Source organism: Pseudorca crassidens, chromosome 16, assembly GCF_039906515.1.
Source record: "Pseudorca crassidens isolate mPseCra1 chromosome 16, mPseCra1.hap1, whole genome shotgun sequence".
Classification (NCBI taxonomy): domain Eukaryota; kingdom Metazoa; phylum Chordata; class Mammalia; order Artiodactyla; family Delphinidae; genus Pseudorca; species Pseudorca crassidens.
In genome coordinates, this window is record NC_090311.1 from 44,222,355 (window position 1) to 44,239,439 (window position 17,085).

The following is a 17,085-nucleotide window of genomic DNA, read 5'->3' on the forward strand; positions in this document are numbered from 1 at the left end:
TAGAGGTCACTGAAGCAGAATCACATCACTTGTGATGCCATCTTACAGTATCCAAACAAGTGAGTGTATTACAGAATGCCGAAGGGCATATGCTGGGTCACCACCCTAACCATTCCATGTGGGCTGCTCTGAGTTGGAGTCAAATATTCTGGGACTATCTCTTGAAGGAAGGCAAGTCTCAATCTGTGGCCCTCCTCCATTCCTTCTTTGAGATTAACTACATTTCCCCTAAGTTAACATGTCACTTCCCTGTTATCTATGTCCAGTTAACTGCTTCAGGTTACCTTTGATCAGGGTAAACCAGTTACAACCCCACCTTCTCAAGGTAATAAATATTGCATCCATATCCCCCCCACCATTTTTCATGTATGGATATTAGTCATTGGTGGATAACTGAAATATAGGTGACTGGGCAGCCTCCTGAGCACTGCTTGGGGAATCATCAGTCATTGTTTAGAAAATCAGGGCTGCAATTAGGAGTTCATTGTATAGTAACTTCCACTCTAGTTATGTATTTCCAATCACGTTTCTCTCAACTGTTGCACAAGCTTCTTGTTTTAGCTTAACCCTTTGCGGTGTCCTAGCTCCACACCCCAAATGAATTATTTCTGCATATTTTAAGCCTGGTCATCCCAAACATACTCTCCAAGTCTTCTCAGAGTTCCAAAGAGTAAATTTAATCAGAGAAGTGAGAAAATGCAGAAAGAAAGGAAAACAGTCAAGCAAGACAAAATAACAATAGTTTAGCCATTAAATAAAGTCAAGGACCTATAGTTCCTCCTGAAGGGCTATAGATAATATTCTGAGCAATGTCCTTTGAGCTGTTTTGCAGATACCGAATCTGCCACCAGGTGGAAGAAGTTAACTGTATGCTGCCCACAAGCAATTAGACCCCAGAAAGGATGGAAACAGAAGATTGACAATGTTGACTCTCGATTAACTCACCACCAACCAATCAGAAGAATGTCCACGAGCTGATCATGCACCCCAGTCCCCCCTTCCTCACCCTTTTAAACTCTTTCCCTGAAAGCCATCAGGGAGTTTAGGCCTTTTGAGCACTAGCTGCTTGGACCCCTTGTTTGGTGCCCTGCAGTAAATGGTGCACTTCCTTCACAACCCAGTGTAAGTAGATTGGCTTTATTGTGCATGGGCAAGCAGACCCAAGTCTGGTTCAATAACGATGCTGCAAATACAAATGACTTTTTGGGGGTATATGAAATATTAAAACAAGTTGAGTCTGAAGAGAAAAATATCAGAACTCCCTCTCCTGACTCCTTTGTTTGGTTCAGAACATGGATGGTGAAGAAATTTAAGGAAATAAGAGAGGTTCAGTGCTGAGAGACAAATTAAATACATTTAAATATATTTCAACTTCATTTAACATGTTTCAACATGGTGTAGGTACCCTACTTGGCTTTAATTTGGTGGGGGTGTCATCTGAGATGGCAAGACCTGGAAGCACCCCAACAGACTAGCTGCACCCAGGAAAAAGAACTACTTATGTTCTTGAGCAGTTGCCTTGTGGGGAGGAGAGGGAGGGGTCCCACATCCTGTAGTGTGTGGGGTGTACTGCACGAGTAGCTCTTCTCCACGTTCTTGTGAGGCCACAGGCTGTAGTACGTGTGTGCAATAACAGATTTCCATGCCCATTATACCTCCAACCACCCCCTCAACCTAAAACTAACATATTGTATAACCAGAATTTAGAGAGGGCTACTCAGGGCTGGAAGGAAATAGGAAAACACAACGCACGTGATTTGAAGAGAAGCCAAAGTTCCAATTTCTCAGAGAATGTGAACAAAGGAAACATGTTCTGCTTGGAGAAATATAAGGTTCTTGCACTTAAAAATGCTGGGTAGGGTATGTAGTTCTAGTAACACTGACTGAACAGCAGAGTATAGACATTTTCACTCTACCCATCTGAGGAACAAGGGCAATCAATTCACTGTGTAGCATAACAAAGTGCTTGGTAGTTAAATACTTTAAATGATTTTCCAGTGAGGGAAGTTATCTGAATAACTCTTACTATATCCTGAGAATATAAAACTAAGAGTGATGTTAAAAATATTTAAGTCTTCAGAGTACAAGCATGCGATTGAAGACCTCACTTAATGGGGATCTTTCCTGTGGACCCGCTGGTGGATGTGGAGGTTGGAGCTCTGGCTGAAGCCCTTCCCACACTTGCTGCACTCGTAGGGCTTCTCTCCAGTGTGGACTCTCTGGTGGATGAGGAGTTTGGAGCTCTGGCTGAATCCCTTCCCGCACTTGCCGCAGTGATAGGGCTTCTCCCCAGTGTGGACTCTGAGGTGGATGCGGAGGTCTGAGCTCTGGCTGAAGCCCTTCCCACACTCATAGCACTGGTAAGGCTTCTCCCCCGTGTGTGAGCATCGGTGGATGTGAAGGTTTGAACTCTGACTGAAGCCCTTCCCACACTCTCCACACTTGTAGGGCCTCTCCCCCGTATGGATGCGCTGGTGGATGTGCAGGTTGGAGCGCTGACTGAAGCTCATACCACACTCCCCGCACTCATAGGGCTTCTCTCCAGTGTGCACTCGCTGGTGGATGTGCAGTTTGGAGCTCTGAGTAAAGCCCTTCCCGCACTTGTCACATTTGTAAGGCTTCTCGCCTGTGTGGACTGAGTGATGAATGAGCAGACTTGAACTCCTCGTGAAGCCCTTCCCACACTTGTCGCACTTATAAGGCTTCTCATCTGCATGGACTTCGCGGTGGATAAGGAGACTTGAGCTTCTCGTGAAGCCCTTCCCGCACTGATCACATCTGTAGGGCTTTTCTTCTGTGTGGTCCCTCTGATGAAGGACTAGCTCTGAGCGCTCACTGAAGTCCCTACCACACTGACTACATCTGTATAGTTTCTCAGCAGTGTGGATTTTCTCACCTGGGTGACCACCTGGGCTGGTGGTACATATTTTCCCACAGTCATAATGGGTGCAGGGCTTCTCCTCTGCATGAGCTCTCTGATGACTACAACTGATCACCCATGACTTCCAACCACAAATGTCCTTGTGTTTACAGTCAAAGGGATCCAAGGATTCTTTCGACTGGCCAATCTGGCATATTGTCTCACCTCTGAATGAGGGCGAGACCACTTCTTTTACATCAGACACAAGTTTATTTTGAAGGTTCTCTGAACAATGGTCGATGGGAGGACTTTTGCTCTCTGAGATTTTCCTCTCAGTGCTTTCTTCAGTTACAAACAGAATTTTGCTTTCCTGAGGATCTTGGGGCTCATTCTTACAGAACGTCACTGAGTCCTGTGTGGCCATTTGGCTTGGGACTTTCAAAAACAAATATTCTTCACTTTCCATGTTTTTTAAATCATCACTCTGAAGAGTCACCAAACTGCTTTTGTTTTTGGAAATATGAGAAGATGCTTCTCCCCACTTTTGACAAGGGGGAACATCTAGTTCAGGGTTCCTGTACACTGAAGATTCACAATTTAATCCTGACTCCCAGTTATTGTACTGGACATCTCTTCCAATATTTGCCAGGAGGAAAGCTATTCAGGTAAGAGATAACCTAAGTCCTTTCTGTTGATTCTCCACAGAATTTTCATTCAAGTCTCCTAGGGAACAAAGAGAATTCAATGATAACAGACAAAGGGTAGATTTCAAGATTTCAGAACTGCAGTGCCTAAGGTAGCTAGCAAAAAGTTCAGTCTTGTCCGTATAGTCATGTCCTTTGGGTTAATGTCAGGATGGGAGAGGGCATGGGTACACAAGACAGAAATCTTGTCTCTGCTTTTAAGTAAAGCCAATAAAAGTATTCATATCCCAGCCCTGCAGATGGCTATGGATCCCACATCCTTGCCACATTTCATTTCACTTTACTTCATTTTATTTTAATTAAATTTGCATTTAATTGGTAATCTAATAGGTGCTGGGGATACAAAGAAGAAAATAGAAATCCTTTTGCTTGACACACTAGAGTCTACTGGGAAGAAGGACAAATAGGTCAACAATAATACCATGTAAGTGCTACCATAGATGCGTGCGCAGCCAGTCACGGGAGCACAGAGTAGGGGCATTCAGCTCAAACCTTGGGGAAGATTTCTGGGAGCAAATGTAAGGAAAAAAATAAAGTGAAATGTGGAGAGAAAATATGACATGTTCAGAGGGCTTGGTGTGTACTCAGAGACTCCTCCGAGATGTAAAGCTATTAAAGGATTACAACTGGGAATGAAACTGACTTTGATTATAAACACCATCAAAAATGAGCAAGACTTTAAGGCAGAGAGAGAGAGCGCTGCTGTAGTGAATCAGAAGAAAAGTGGTAAGGAGGATAGTTACAGAGAGAAAGGGAGAGATTCATTCTAAATCACATGATGACTGATTAAACTCAAAAGGGAAAGGAGGCACCAAGCATGATCCTCAAGTTCCTTGAGTGACTTAGGTATGGGGGTACTATACCATAACATAGGGAATCAATCTCCAAGGCTGGAGTGGGGAAGGGTGACAGATTACAAACTCAGAATCTGACTTGTTTAATTTGTGGTGTTGGTGGAACATTCTTGCACTGTTCAGTAAGCAGTGAGATACATGGGTCTGGAACTCCTGGGAGAGAACTGTGCTAGGAATACAGATTTTAGACTTACTGTAGATGGTCCCTGACTTACGATGGCTTGACTTACGATTTTTTGACTTTATGGTGGTGTGAAAGCGATGTGCATTTAGTAGAAACAGTACTTTGAATTTTGATCTTTTCCTGGGCTAGCAATATGCTGGACAATACTCTCTCATGATGCTGGGCAATGGCAGCAGCCACAGCTCCAAGCAATATGCCTATAACCATTCTGTTTTTCATTTTCAGTATAGTATGCAATAAACTTCAGGAGATATTCAACACTATTATAAAATAGGCTTTGTGTTAGATGATCCTGCCCAACTGTAGGCTAATTTAAGTGTTCTGAGCATGATTAAGGTAAGTTACGCTAAGCTATGGTGTTTGGTAGATTAGGTGTATTAAATGCATTTTTGACTTAACACTATTTGCAATTTACAATGGGATTATGGGAATGTAACCCCATTGTAAGTCAAGGAAGATCTGTGGTATGTATGTTAGTCAAAACAATTAGCGTGAAGATCCTCATATTACACTGAAATGACAAAAAAACAAAAACAAAACCACAGTAGTCTTGGAAAAAAAAGAAAGGTTGTTATCACTAGAATGCTGGGGAACTCCTAGTGATAAAGAGCAGATGGATGAGGTCTAATGGAGAAAGTAGGAAAAAAACAAATGCACAGCTCAAATTATGTACAGAAAAAGCCTCCTAAAGAAGTAGGAGAAATTCTCAAGAAGTCCTAGAAATTCCAAGCTCAGAATCAACAATTATGAAGTAAGAGAGGTTTATTCTGGAAAGAGGTTTATCAAATCATGTTAAGCATTTCTAATGGCTCAACTAGTTGCTGCAGCACCACTCTCCCAATGACCCTCTTCCCCACAAAAAATGAAATACTGGGAGGCTAAAGGTAGCGGCCTCGTATAAAGCTTCAAAAACAAAATAAACTGTCCGCCAAACAAGGACTCCTAATAGTATTATTTGGGCTGAAGAGGGAAGCAGAAGCTGAGGTAATGCCAAACCTGTAAAATGACAGGATTGAGGTACAAAAAGAAACAACTGACTCCACATGTACCCAGGATAAAGCCTCAAGAAAAGCTGTGAAGTGGAATTTTCGACAAGGAGGACACCCCAGAGCTGGAGACTGAAGCAGGGCATGTCCCAGATAACTTACTGGCCTGAACAGGTAACCTCAAAAAAAAAGGGTCTACATCACTCACCATCTGGATTCTTATTAGATCCATCCCAAGCCCAGTCAGCAGAGGTGTCCCTGTAAGTAGAACACGCATGCACCAAAAAGGGTTGAGCATCAGCTGAGGATGTACACTCCAGTATCATACTGCGAACATAAGACTTTTTGGTGGGGGGGGAAGACAATTGAGAAAACATAAGGAGACAAAAAAAAAATGTAGAAAACTAACATCAATAGAGACACAAACTCAACAAACAGAGGAAATAGAATTTAAAAGGTTCATAATTAAAATCCCAGAGAAATCTGAGGGGATATCACATCTAAAAAAAAAATGGGACAATCGGGCTTCCCTGGTGGCGCAGTGGTTGAGAGTCCGCCTGCCGATGCAGGGGACACGGGTTCGTGCCCCGGTCTGGGAATGCTGCAGAGCTGCTGGGCCCGTGGGCCAAGGCCGCTGAGCCTGCGTGTCTGGAGCCTGTGCTCCACAACGGGAGAGGCCACAACAGTGAGAGGCCTGCATACCGCAAAAAAACAAACAAACAAAAAAGGGACAATCTAATAATAAAATATAAACACATTGCTATGAAGAATAATCAGAATTCTTCTAAATTAATGAAAGGATTGAAAAAGATGATAATCATAATATTTAAGATCTACTATGCTCATTTGAAGCACTCAGATACTGGTCGCATGATCTTATGTGAGAGGAACTATTAGGACACCCATTCTACACCAGAAGAAACCAAGGTTGAAATGATCAAGTAACTTGTGTCATAGCTACCAGGTGTCAGGCAGTCTGATTCTAAGGCCTGCAATCAAGATGGGCTGAAGAGCAGAACGAACATCTGGCTAAGGTGGAAGATTGAGGGGTACTCCCGGAATGAAGAGTAAAGGGTAGACAGATGCAAAGATAAAAGTTAAAACCCATCTTGTAGGAGTTCGATGAATATAGTGGAGGTAGAATGAAGGGAAAGAAATGATCAAAGAACTAACAGGAAAAAAATGTTTTCTAGAATTCAAGATTCAGAGGTCACTAAATGTGAAACCTCAGGACGTCAAGGAAAAAAACCCCAAACAGGGACTTCCCTGGTGGTCCAGTGGTTAAGACTCTGAGCTCCCAATGCAGGGGACCCAGGTTCGATCCCTGGTCAGGGACCTAGATCCCACATGCCGCAGCTGAAGAGCCCACATGCCGCAATGAAGATCCTGCATGCGGCCACTAAGGCCTGACACAGCAAAATAAATAAATAAATATTTAAAAAAAAACAACCCCAAACAAACCGAGAAAATGCTAAAAGCATCCAGACAGAAAAGCCAGGTTATGTGCAAATATAAATGAGAATTATATTGACAATGAACTACTAAACAGCAATACTGTATACCTCAAGTCAACTGAGCAATATCTTCTAATTTTGGAGGTAAAGTGATTGTGAAATTAGCATTCCATTCTATACCCAGCCAATCAAACATTTCAGTGGGAGGAACAGACACTTTGTCAGACAAGAAAGGATTTAAACAATTACTGAAACAATTATTCAGCAAAGTACTGTAGCAAAAATTTTTAAATTACTTTAAGAATAAGATGATATACAATAAATAGCAGTGAGCAAAGAAGTCAAGACAAGCTGAATCAATCGTTTATATATAAAAGAAAACAATACTTAACCAAATCAACCAAAACTCTGTAAAACAGAATGGAAAGGAAAAAAACCCAAATAAAATATATTTTAAAAAGCAAGTATTAGTTTTAGGAAAGGGAAAAAACAAAAAAAAGGAACTGTAATCATATTATACTATTTGACTCTGCAGGAACAAGAATTATGAAGTCAAAGCAACTAAGCATTGATCACTGATGCGACTGACAAATTGTTGGAAAGATGGGCATGTTGGGAGAAATAATGTAAAAGAGCTAAATCTTCATCTATGACATAAAGAAGTCAATACAAAATATCAAATATTGATAAACTGAAAAAAATTGCAGTATACCATAATATAATAAATTCAAATTAAAACTATAATGAGGTGCCATTTTCTACCCGTTAACACTGGAAAAAACCCAAAGCATGGTGACACAGCTTGTAAGTGTAAATTGGTATCACCCTCCCCCCCAGAAGGACATTTTAACAATTATGTATCAAAGTCACAAATGCATGCACTCAGCAGTCCAGCTTGGGGGTTTTATTCTTCAGATTTCCTGGCACAGCTGTGAAGTGATACTTGCTCAAGATTTAGTCACTGCAGACAGTTTGTGACAGCAAATGACCAGAACCTGGGTAGAGTGGAGTCAGGGACATGAAAGAAAGTTTTCACTGTGCACCTTTTAATTTGTTTTTATTTTTATAGTATAACTTTAATCATTTAAAAACATTTAGTACATTTGCAAATCTTTTCTTTGCTACTCATGTATAATTTGTTTTCTGCCCTTCTCCAGCTTGTCCAAAATCCTCAGTGTACATTTTTTCCCGGCTTTTTTAGGCATAACTGCAAGTAACATTGTGCATATTTTAATGCTTCTTTTCTTAACCATGTGAGTGCATTTATTCTTTAAAAAAAGGAAAATAAGTAGCTGCATGAGCATATTTGTAAATATGAAGGCAAACACCATAAAGAACAAGTGAAAGGATTCAAACTGAGTGCTTTGAGAAGCCACTCTGTGGCATGAAGAGCAGCAGAGCAGGGAGACTGGTTTGTATTATAAGCCTTTCAATAGGAGTTGTTTTACCTAGGTGAATGTATTACTTTTTGTGCACAGTTTGCAAAGTTTAAAAGTAGTGGCAAAAAGAAAAAGGAAAAAAATAACACTGAGAAAAGCTGTGCAGTTTGGAGTAGTTAAATCAGGGAGTGGGCTGAAGTTATTAAAGGCCAAAGGACACTGCTTCAATATCCCTGCTGTACAATACTTGGGAACGGCTGCAGAAATGACAGGTCTATGAAAATCAGTGGAGGAGGAACTGTATTAATGGTAGGTTTTATAAGCAGTAGTGAAATCTTGTGATAACTGTTTTTTAAAATATTTAAATATTATCAAGAATGAGTATGTAATAGTAGAAGACAATGCTGATGTAATGAGAAAAGGGGTCCTTTTACAGGGAGTTAATATGATGTAACAAAGATCTCTAAGACATGATGTAAAACACCCAGTTGAAAAATACATACAGTATAACCTCATAAAATTTTAACACGTATTTGTAAAATGCATACATGGAGAACACAGAAAAAGTGGATACACAAGCTATTATTAGTGACTTTACTTCATAATCTTCATCTGTGTTCCTTGAATTTTGTGATTTTTATATCTTACTTACATAAAAAAATGTTGGAAAACTATGTTCAATTTTATATCAAAGAAAAAGGAAAACCTAAAGCAGAGCTTGAAACTGTAAGCATAGATCCTACTTCACTTTTGCCTCTCTGCAAACCAGTCTATAAAGCAGTCCCAGTGATCCTGGGTAAATCAGTTCATACCATTTCATTGTTCTAATGGCTTCTCACTGAACTCAACACAAATTCACATTTTTTACCCATGCCTTTAATGCCATGAATGAGCCAGGCCACACTCTATTCTTCCCAGATGCTCCCTGTATTCTAGCCACACTCCTTTTAGGTCTTCGGGTCTTCCCTCACACTATTCCCTTGCCTGGAATATTCTTCCCCTACCCAGTCACCTGTTTAATGCCCATTAATCCTTTGGAACTCAGTTTAAGTATCACTTCAGAAGCTTTCCTTGAAACTCTCAATAATACATACTTCACCCTTGTCCCATCCCATGCCTTCATTCTCTCAGAGCATAATTCTCTGTGCTTCATAGGACTTACTGAATTTATTTATAGTAACATACTGTGTTTACCATAATGTCTCTTTTACAAGACTGTAAGACATATTTCTTTGCTGCTAAACTCTACAGCAGTCAATTTTTAAATCTTGACTATGTACATATAGCAGCATAAGTATTAGATACGTTGCTTTCCCTCCAGAAACCTGGCTGGAAACAAGAAAATAAATCAGACTTGCAGATCCAATGGTTAAAATAAAAGCATATAAAATAATATGTAATCAGGTCTGAGCCTGTGTGAGATATAAATTGAAAGTTCTGAGAAAAGAAGGAGGTCGAAAGGGAGGGGTAGTCAAAGATTTCACACAGGTAATGGAGTTCAAATAAAATCTTAACAGACAAAAGTAACCAGAAACCAGAGCACGGTAATCAAAGGTCCCAGAACAAGGAAGCATAGAGGACCTCAGGGAAACAGGCTTAGCTGGAAAGGAGGGTGACATTGGGGCAGCAGAGAATAATGCTCTATAGGTAAAAGTAGGGCATGAAGGGCTTTGAAAGCCAGGTGGGGAGTTTAGAGGCTTTACACCAGGAACTAAAGGTAATGGGCATGGAGAATTCTCCATTATATAATGATCTTCAACTTGCTCCAACAGAGAGAGCACATCTGAGAAACACACAGGGATTGGGTGACTGTGTGGGGAAAAAAAAAAAAAATTCAGTCCCAAACTCTGGCTTATAAGTGATGGACCAGGTATGGTTTCTTGGACAACTCAGTAAGGTTACCATTCTCCAATTCTTACCAAGTAAAGTTCTTTAGCTGCTTAGAATAATCAGAAACATCCTTTTCTGCCAAAAAGAAATTAGGAAACTGATTCCTGAATTACAGCTCCTGGGGCCCAAGCCCAAATGATATTTAAAATTGAAGAAACAGAGACTGCAGTGCACTGGTGTCCAGGTTCATGTTCTTACCCACTGAGACCAAGTGACTGTAGTTTTCCAGCATCACAGCTGTGTGCAGCTTCCTCTGAGCAGGGTCCAGCAACCCTACTCCTCCTCGGTGAAATCCACAGAGACATCCTTGAAGGTTACTGGTTCCTAAAAGATTAAGCACATTCTTCCTCAACTGACAACCATCTGCACAAATGCCCCAGAAGGAAGGTGAGGTTGGGAGCACTGGAAGAGGGGAGAAGGGTACAGAGGAAGTGTGCAGTTCAAGGATCGGGGTGATCCAAGTTTGGATGGAAAACCTTTCCTTTCTCATCTCCTTTGCTACTTTATTCCCAATACTTCCCCTCCTGCCCACAACTCACCCAAGCTCAAGCTATCCAACTACTGAATCTCTCCTTATCAGTGTCATATCATGGTCACTGCTGAGTTGTCCTTTCCGCCCCATTCCTACTGTTATCCTGACAACCTCAACACTCATGAGAACAAATTACCCAACACGCTAACCTCACATTTCTTAATCTCTCTCTCTCTCTTTTTTTTTGGCTGCGTTGGGTGTTCGTTGCTGCAGGCAGGCTTTCTCTAGTTGCAACGAGCTGGGACTTCTCTTCATTGCAGTGTGCAGGCTTCTCATTGTGGTGGCTTCTCTTGTTGCAGAGCATGGGCTCTAGGCACGCAGGCTTCAATAGTTGTGGCTCACAGGCTCTAGAGCGCAGGCTCAGTGGCCATGGCTCACGGGCCCAGCTGCTCCGTGGCATGTGGGATCTTCCCGGACCAGGGCTCGAACTCATGTGCCCTGCATCGCCAGGCGGATTCTTAACCACGGCACCACCAGGGAAGTCCCTCTTAATCTCTTTAATGCCAATGATCTCTGCCTCAACAACCATAATTAGGGCCATTTCACTATTTGGACCACTGTTCTTTTGAAGTATTAATATCTCAAAATTCACACCTTAAAAACATCTTCCTATTTTTTCTCCTCTTCCTCCTCCATGACATCTGCTTTATCAAGATCACCATCCTTTGATCCTTCCTCTTTTTTCCTCTCAGCCAAAGTACACTTCTGATCTCAATTTTTTCACTAGTCATATAAATCATATGTCCTTTCTTCTTCTAAACTAAGTAGTTGACCATTCCTGGAAGAAATAAAAATAGCACATTTACACACAACCAAAAAATATTCTCCTTAGGTATTCCCATATACCTCTAGCCCTAACCTTTCTCCTCAACTCCAGGCTCCAATTTCCCACCTACATCTACACTTGGATGGCTAAAAGACACTTAAGACTCACCAAGCCCCAAACAGAATTCTTGCTCCCAACAATCTCCATCAGTATCTGGTCTTCCCTTGTTGTCCCCATTTTAGTAAAGAGCCACACGACGCACCCAATTGCTCAAGCCAAAATCCTGGAAGTCATTTTGATTCTCTTCTCACTCATATTTTATCCATCACCAAGTCCTCTCAACTCTGCCTCTGAACATATCTGAAGCTACCCATTTCTTTTCACCTTGCACTGTTATCATTATAAGTCTCAGCCTTCATTAACTCTCCACCTGCACTAACCTCCTAAATTTGTATCTCTTGCTCCCCCACGTGACGGATTTTCCACACAGCAGCCTGGGTGATCTTTCAAAACACATACCACTCAAGGCATGAAACTCCCCAAAGGCGTTTCCATGGACACCGAGTAAAATCCAGGCTCTTCATCTTGGCCTGCAAAGCCTTGCAGACTGGGGTCCTGTCAATTCTCCAATCTCAGCCTGAGTCCCTCCTCCCTCACAAGTCACCTGGCCCCTGTGACCACATCAAACTCATCCCACTTATGGCCTTTGCACTGGCTATCCCCTCTGCCCAGAATGTTCTTTCTCTACATCATTCAGATCTCAGTCGAACTGCTGCCACCTCAGAGAAGCATTTCCTTGACTGACTAATCCATGGGAGCATCCAGTAACCATCACTTCTCCCTGTTTTATTATCTTTGTACTTATGCCTTATCTCATTTTCTAATCTATACATTTTCTTTCTTGTTTACAGTCTGTCTCTCCCTACTAAGTTCCCCAAGAACAGAGGCTGCCTGATTTGTTCATGGCTGCATCCCCAAGCCCTCAAGCAGGGCCTGGCATGTAAAAAGAGTCCAAGTACTTATTTAGTTAACCTCACAGTGAGTCTGGTTCCCTCCAAGGTTCTATTGATGGAGCAACACTTCTTGAACTACCTCTGGTGAAGGACCAGTTTCTTTTAAGATTTTTCTAACATGTCACAGACATATTTTTTAAAATACATTTTCTAAAAAGTTACTAGAAAATAAGAATGCAGACATATAAAATACCAATGCCAATTTTTAAAATAAGATTCAACAGATATAAAATTTTAAAAAACTCTCAATTTCTGTCCTTATATCTTTTTTTTTTTTTTTTTGCGGTATGTGGGCCTCTCACTGTTGTGGCCTCTCCCGTTGCGGAGCACAGGCTCCGGACGCGCAAGCTCAGCGGCCACAGCTCACGGGCCCAGCCGCTCTGTGGCATGTGGGATCTTCCCGGACTGGGGCACGAACCCATGTCCCCTGCATCGGCAGGCGGACTCTCAACCACTGCGCCACCAGGGAAGCCCTGTCCTTGTATATTTATAGACTGGTAACAAGCAGTTTGTTGGCTGGCACCAGTCTGCAGGCCACACACTGAAAAGCAGAGGATGGAATATACACAAAACAACTGAGAGCCAGTGAAGCTGAAAGCAGCGGTTCAACTTGGGGCCAGGGGAGTACCCAGTAACCTTCAGAAGTGCTGACACCATAAGCCTCAGCCTGAAGGGGCACCACCCACACCCTCAGGAAACTGAGGACAACCAGGTCCCCCGGCAGGAGCGACTCTACCCCACTAGTCAACAAAGGAGAAGCAGCTGTTTCCTCCCAGGCTCTCCTCTAAAGGTCACAGTCTCCACTGTGTCTGAGGAAGAGGGATGAGGTTGGACTAGAGAAGGCTGCAAGGCCCTGTGCAAAGGTGGGACAAAGAAGCAGCAGAAGCAGAGACTGTGGCCTTAGAGGCGTAAACACACCTGTTAGGAAAACACGGCTGGGGAGTACTCCTCTTTTGGACTTTTTCTTTTCAGAGACAACAGGTTTCTTTCTGTCCATGGCTAACCTCTCCTTGCACATTCTAGATGGAATCCTTCCTTCCCTTCTGAGATTCAAGTCCATCAATGATCTTCCTCCTATATTTTAATCCATCTTCCACCTTGTCATCTGAGATGTCTAAGACTCCTTTCCTACCTTGACCATAATCAAACCACTTCTTGTCAATTCTATCTCCTAAATCTCCCTCCAGCATGTTACTTCTTCTTATCTCTGCTCCTACTATTCTAGGAAAGGCCCTCATTTCTTAGCTAGGCCACAATAACTACCAAATCTTCAAAATACAAGTTTTGTCATGTTTCAATCCAAGGACCGGACAGTCAAGAGTTATTAATTTTTTAAGATCCCACAGATAAAGTGGTAGGGAGAATTCCATGTTGAAAACAGAAAGGATATGTTGATGGACTACCAACTTTGTAGTAGGCTGAAAATTCCAAGATGAGAAATGGTATGACAGTGGACCAAATTAGAGGACTCAGTGTGTCAGGGGAAAGGAAAAAGAGGAAACAGTGGTCTCGCTAAAGCAAGACAAAGTTGGAAATGAAAGAATCTGAATAATGAATAATCTCCCCAGGTACCAGTGGAGCTATTCAGTCACCCCAAGGTGGAACTTGTGCTTCCTGTGGGAGAATGGACTCAGTATCCTGAGGGCCAACCAAAGTATAAGGCTACAGGATAGTAGTTTCTGTACTAATGTAAATGTCAAACTCCTCGAAACTACATGTATCACATAGCTTAGCACTTCCTTTCCAGAGCCCACCCCTGCTAGATCCAACAATTTACTTAGGGGCAGGAAACAGTGATCCAGAAGGCAGTGATGGGCAGGAGCTGTCATCACCCTGGATTACCTGTAGTCATCCGAATGTCATGCTCTAGTCTAGAAGAGCCCTTTACATGTTGCTCCTGCCCTGACTTATATTTCTCCCATCGTCCCATCCATTTCAGTTTCAGGACAATCAACAACCTCCTTTCTGAAGCATAAGGATATGTTAAATTTCTCCTTCTCAAAGATCTCACAGTATCTTGCATATACCTCTACTATAGCTATTAAATTTGTCTCCCAAACTGGCTATAAGATTCTCAGGGATAGAGGCAACACTCAACTAATCTTTAAATCCTCAGCAACTAGCACAACTGACTCAAAATCTAAATGGTAAATATTTATAAATTCACATTCAATTTAAATAATGAAATAAAACTTGAGATCATCAAACTCAGCACTCTCATTTTAAAGATGAGAAAACTAAGGTTCATAACTGTAAAGTGACTTATCCAAGGTCACAGAGGGAGAGGGGGGTTAAATGGGAGTCCTGCCTTTCAGCAGACTCAAAGACAACTCCTGGTACACAGAAAACAGTAAGTACTGGTGGAAATGAAGTCCTTTCTTTAAATTCAAAAAATTATTAACATATGCCAGAATCTCAAAATTTCACTATACTAGCAATCCCCAACTTCATCACCGTGAATAATCTTCATTAGGGAAGAGAAAGAAGAGAAGGAAAATAAAAAGAGCACAGGGTTTTACTTATGTCAATCTTTGCTGACGTTCTCAATTATTTTCAAGGCACAGAGATGTCATGCTTTCAGTACCTTGAAGCAGCTTACTGTCCTCTAAACAAACCAGTTTTTATAAGAGCTCATGCTGTTTTCCTATGGATGTGAGGATTGTTTTTGCCAAGCATGTAGAGAAGTATTTCACAATAAATGCAATAAATCTTTGGATGTACAAAAGGTCAAAGGGATAAAAAAGTGAAATTCTCCTTTTAGTATGTCTAGGGGAATGGTGCCTAGGAACCTTTAATTCTTAAAAGAACACCACAGATAATTCTGATGCACAGCCTGGTTGAGGAGCATTTCTGGGAGTGATATGGTAATTACGGTGTTGTTATGTAACAAATTTTCTCATGTCTGTAACTCATTCAGGTTTAATAAATGATTATTGGTAATGTGCATACCTTTTTTCATATACATCACCTGCTCATGAAGAAAAGCACCGTAGTTTTTTTTTTTTTTTATCGGTATGCGAGCCTCTCACTGTTGTGGCCTCTCCCGTTGCGGAGCACAGGCTCCGGATGCACAGGCTCCGCGGCATGTGGGATCTTCCTGGACCGGGGCACGAACCCGTGTCCCCTGCATTGGCAGGCGGACTCTCAACCACTGCGCCACCAGGGAAGCCCAGCACTGTAGTTTATAATTCTATTTGTTTTCCTGAGACCACTTGGCACTGGACTGAGCATGTAACAGCTTTGAATGACTTTCAATGTGCGTGAAATGCCTGGCAGGAAAAGACATGCTTTGAGAGACAGGACCAGAAAAAGATGCTGTGTGGAGTCTTTCAATAAAACAGCATAGCCCAGTGCTCTGGGGAGTGGGCCAAATTCATGGAAGCAGAGTGGTACACTGAAAACTGAGGTGGAATTTAAAGTCAGCAGATTATCTGTGCAGACTCTAGTGACATCATTTGATAGATATATGCTCTTAGTATCTTAATGTTCCTACACCCATATTTATAAAATAATGTATGTCTCACGCTGAAGTCGGACAATAAATAAAAAAACCACACAACCAAGACAGGACCTGACACCAGATACGCACTCAATTAATGCTGATGTCCTTCCCAAGAAAGGTTATTTACATTCTCAGAAAAGAGAAACCCCAACTCACCTGGAACTTGGTCATTTCCTCCTCTCAAGAAGGATAGATTCCTGGAAAAGTAGAGTTAGAGAAAGCGAAAAAACCATGAAAATCAAGTCCACCTTGCAGGACATAGACTAAGCAGTCCAGCAAGACTGTAGGAAAAAAGTTAATCAGCTCCTGCTACCTTCACACACCCTCTCCTGGGGTGCCTTTCCTGTCTTTCCAAGCTGCACCTCCCTCGCATCTCTCCACTAGGCTTGGGACCAAACAGGCCAAGCCTCCCCCGCAAACCCATGAGGGTAAGAAACTCCCACTGGCCCCAGCAGCTGTAAGATGTGCGTTTCCCCAGGCTTTGCGATTTTTGCCCTAACGCTCTAGTTAGAGCAGTAGGAGCTCTCCGGTAGGATGTGTGTGTCGCCTCTCGGCAGAGATTTCGGCTGCCCGAGACGCCTGAAGGCCTGACTCGTTTCTGGGGTGCGGGGGCTCTGACGCAATCTCTTTTCAGCGAGGACAGGCCTGTGGGGACGGAAACTTCGGTCTCTCACAGGAGCCCCTCTCGGTCCCCTAACGTCCACCGAAATCCTCCTTCGAATAAGGCCAGTCACCGGCGCGGAAAAGGCCGGTGCGGCCAACTGCGAGGCTCCCAGGCCGGCCTAGGCCGGAGCTCAGGCAGGCGAGAGGAGGGCCTCTCGGAGCCGCGGCCGGCTTAGCGCTAGGGGCCGCCTGGTCTCAGGTGACCGCGGCCAGAACCGGCGAACGCAGCGGCTGCCGCGGCGAGCGGACACACGTGCGGCCCGTGCTCGCACCTCCGCCAAGATGCGCGCCCTCCCCC

At 42.7% G+C, this 17,085-nt stretch overlaps 1 protein-coding gene across 1 annotated transcript; it reads right to left on the bottom strand.

The window, feature by feature from the left end:
* Positions 1–652: 652 nt before the first annotated feature.
* ZNF239 (zinc finger protein 239) lies at positions 653–17,078 on the bottom strand. Its single transcript, XM_067710164.1, is given in 6 exon segments — positions 653–3,448; positions 3,451–3,548; positions 3,550–3,583; positions 10,510–10,635; positions 16,281–16,321; positions 17,060–17,078. Coding segments are annotated over 4 exon segments (1,632 nt in total). The 5' UTR covers positions 10,544–10,635; positions 16,281–16,321; positions 17,060–17,078; the 3' UTR covers positions 653–1,982.
* Between the last annotated feature and the right edge of the window lie 7 nt (positions 17,079–17,085).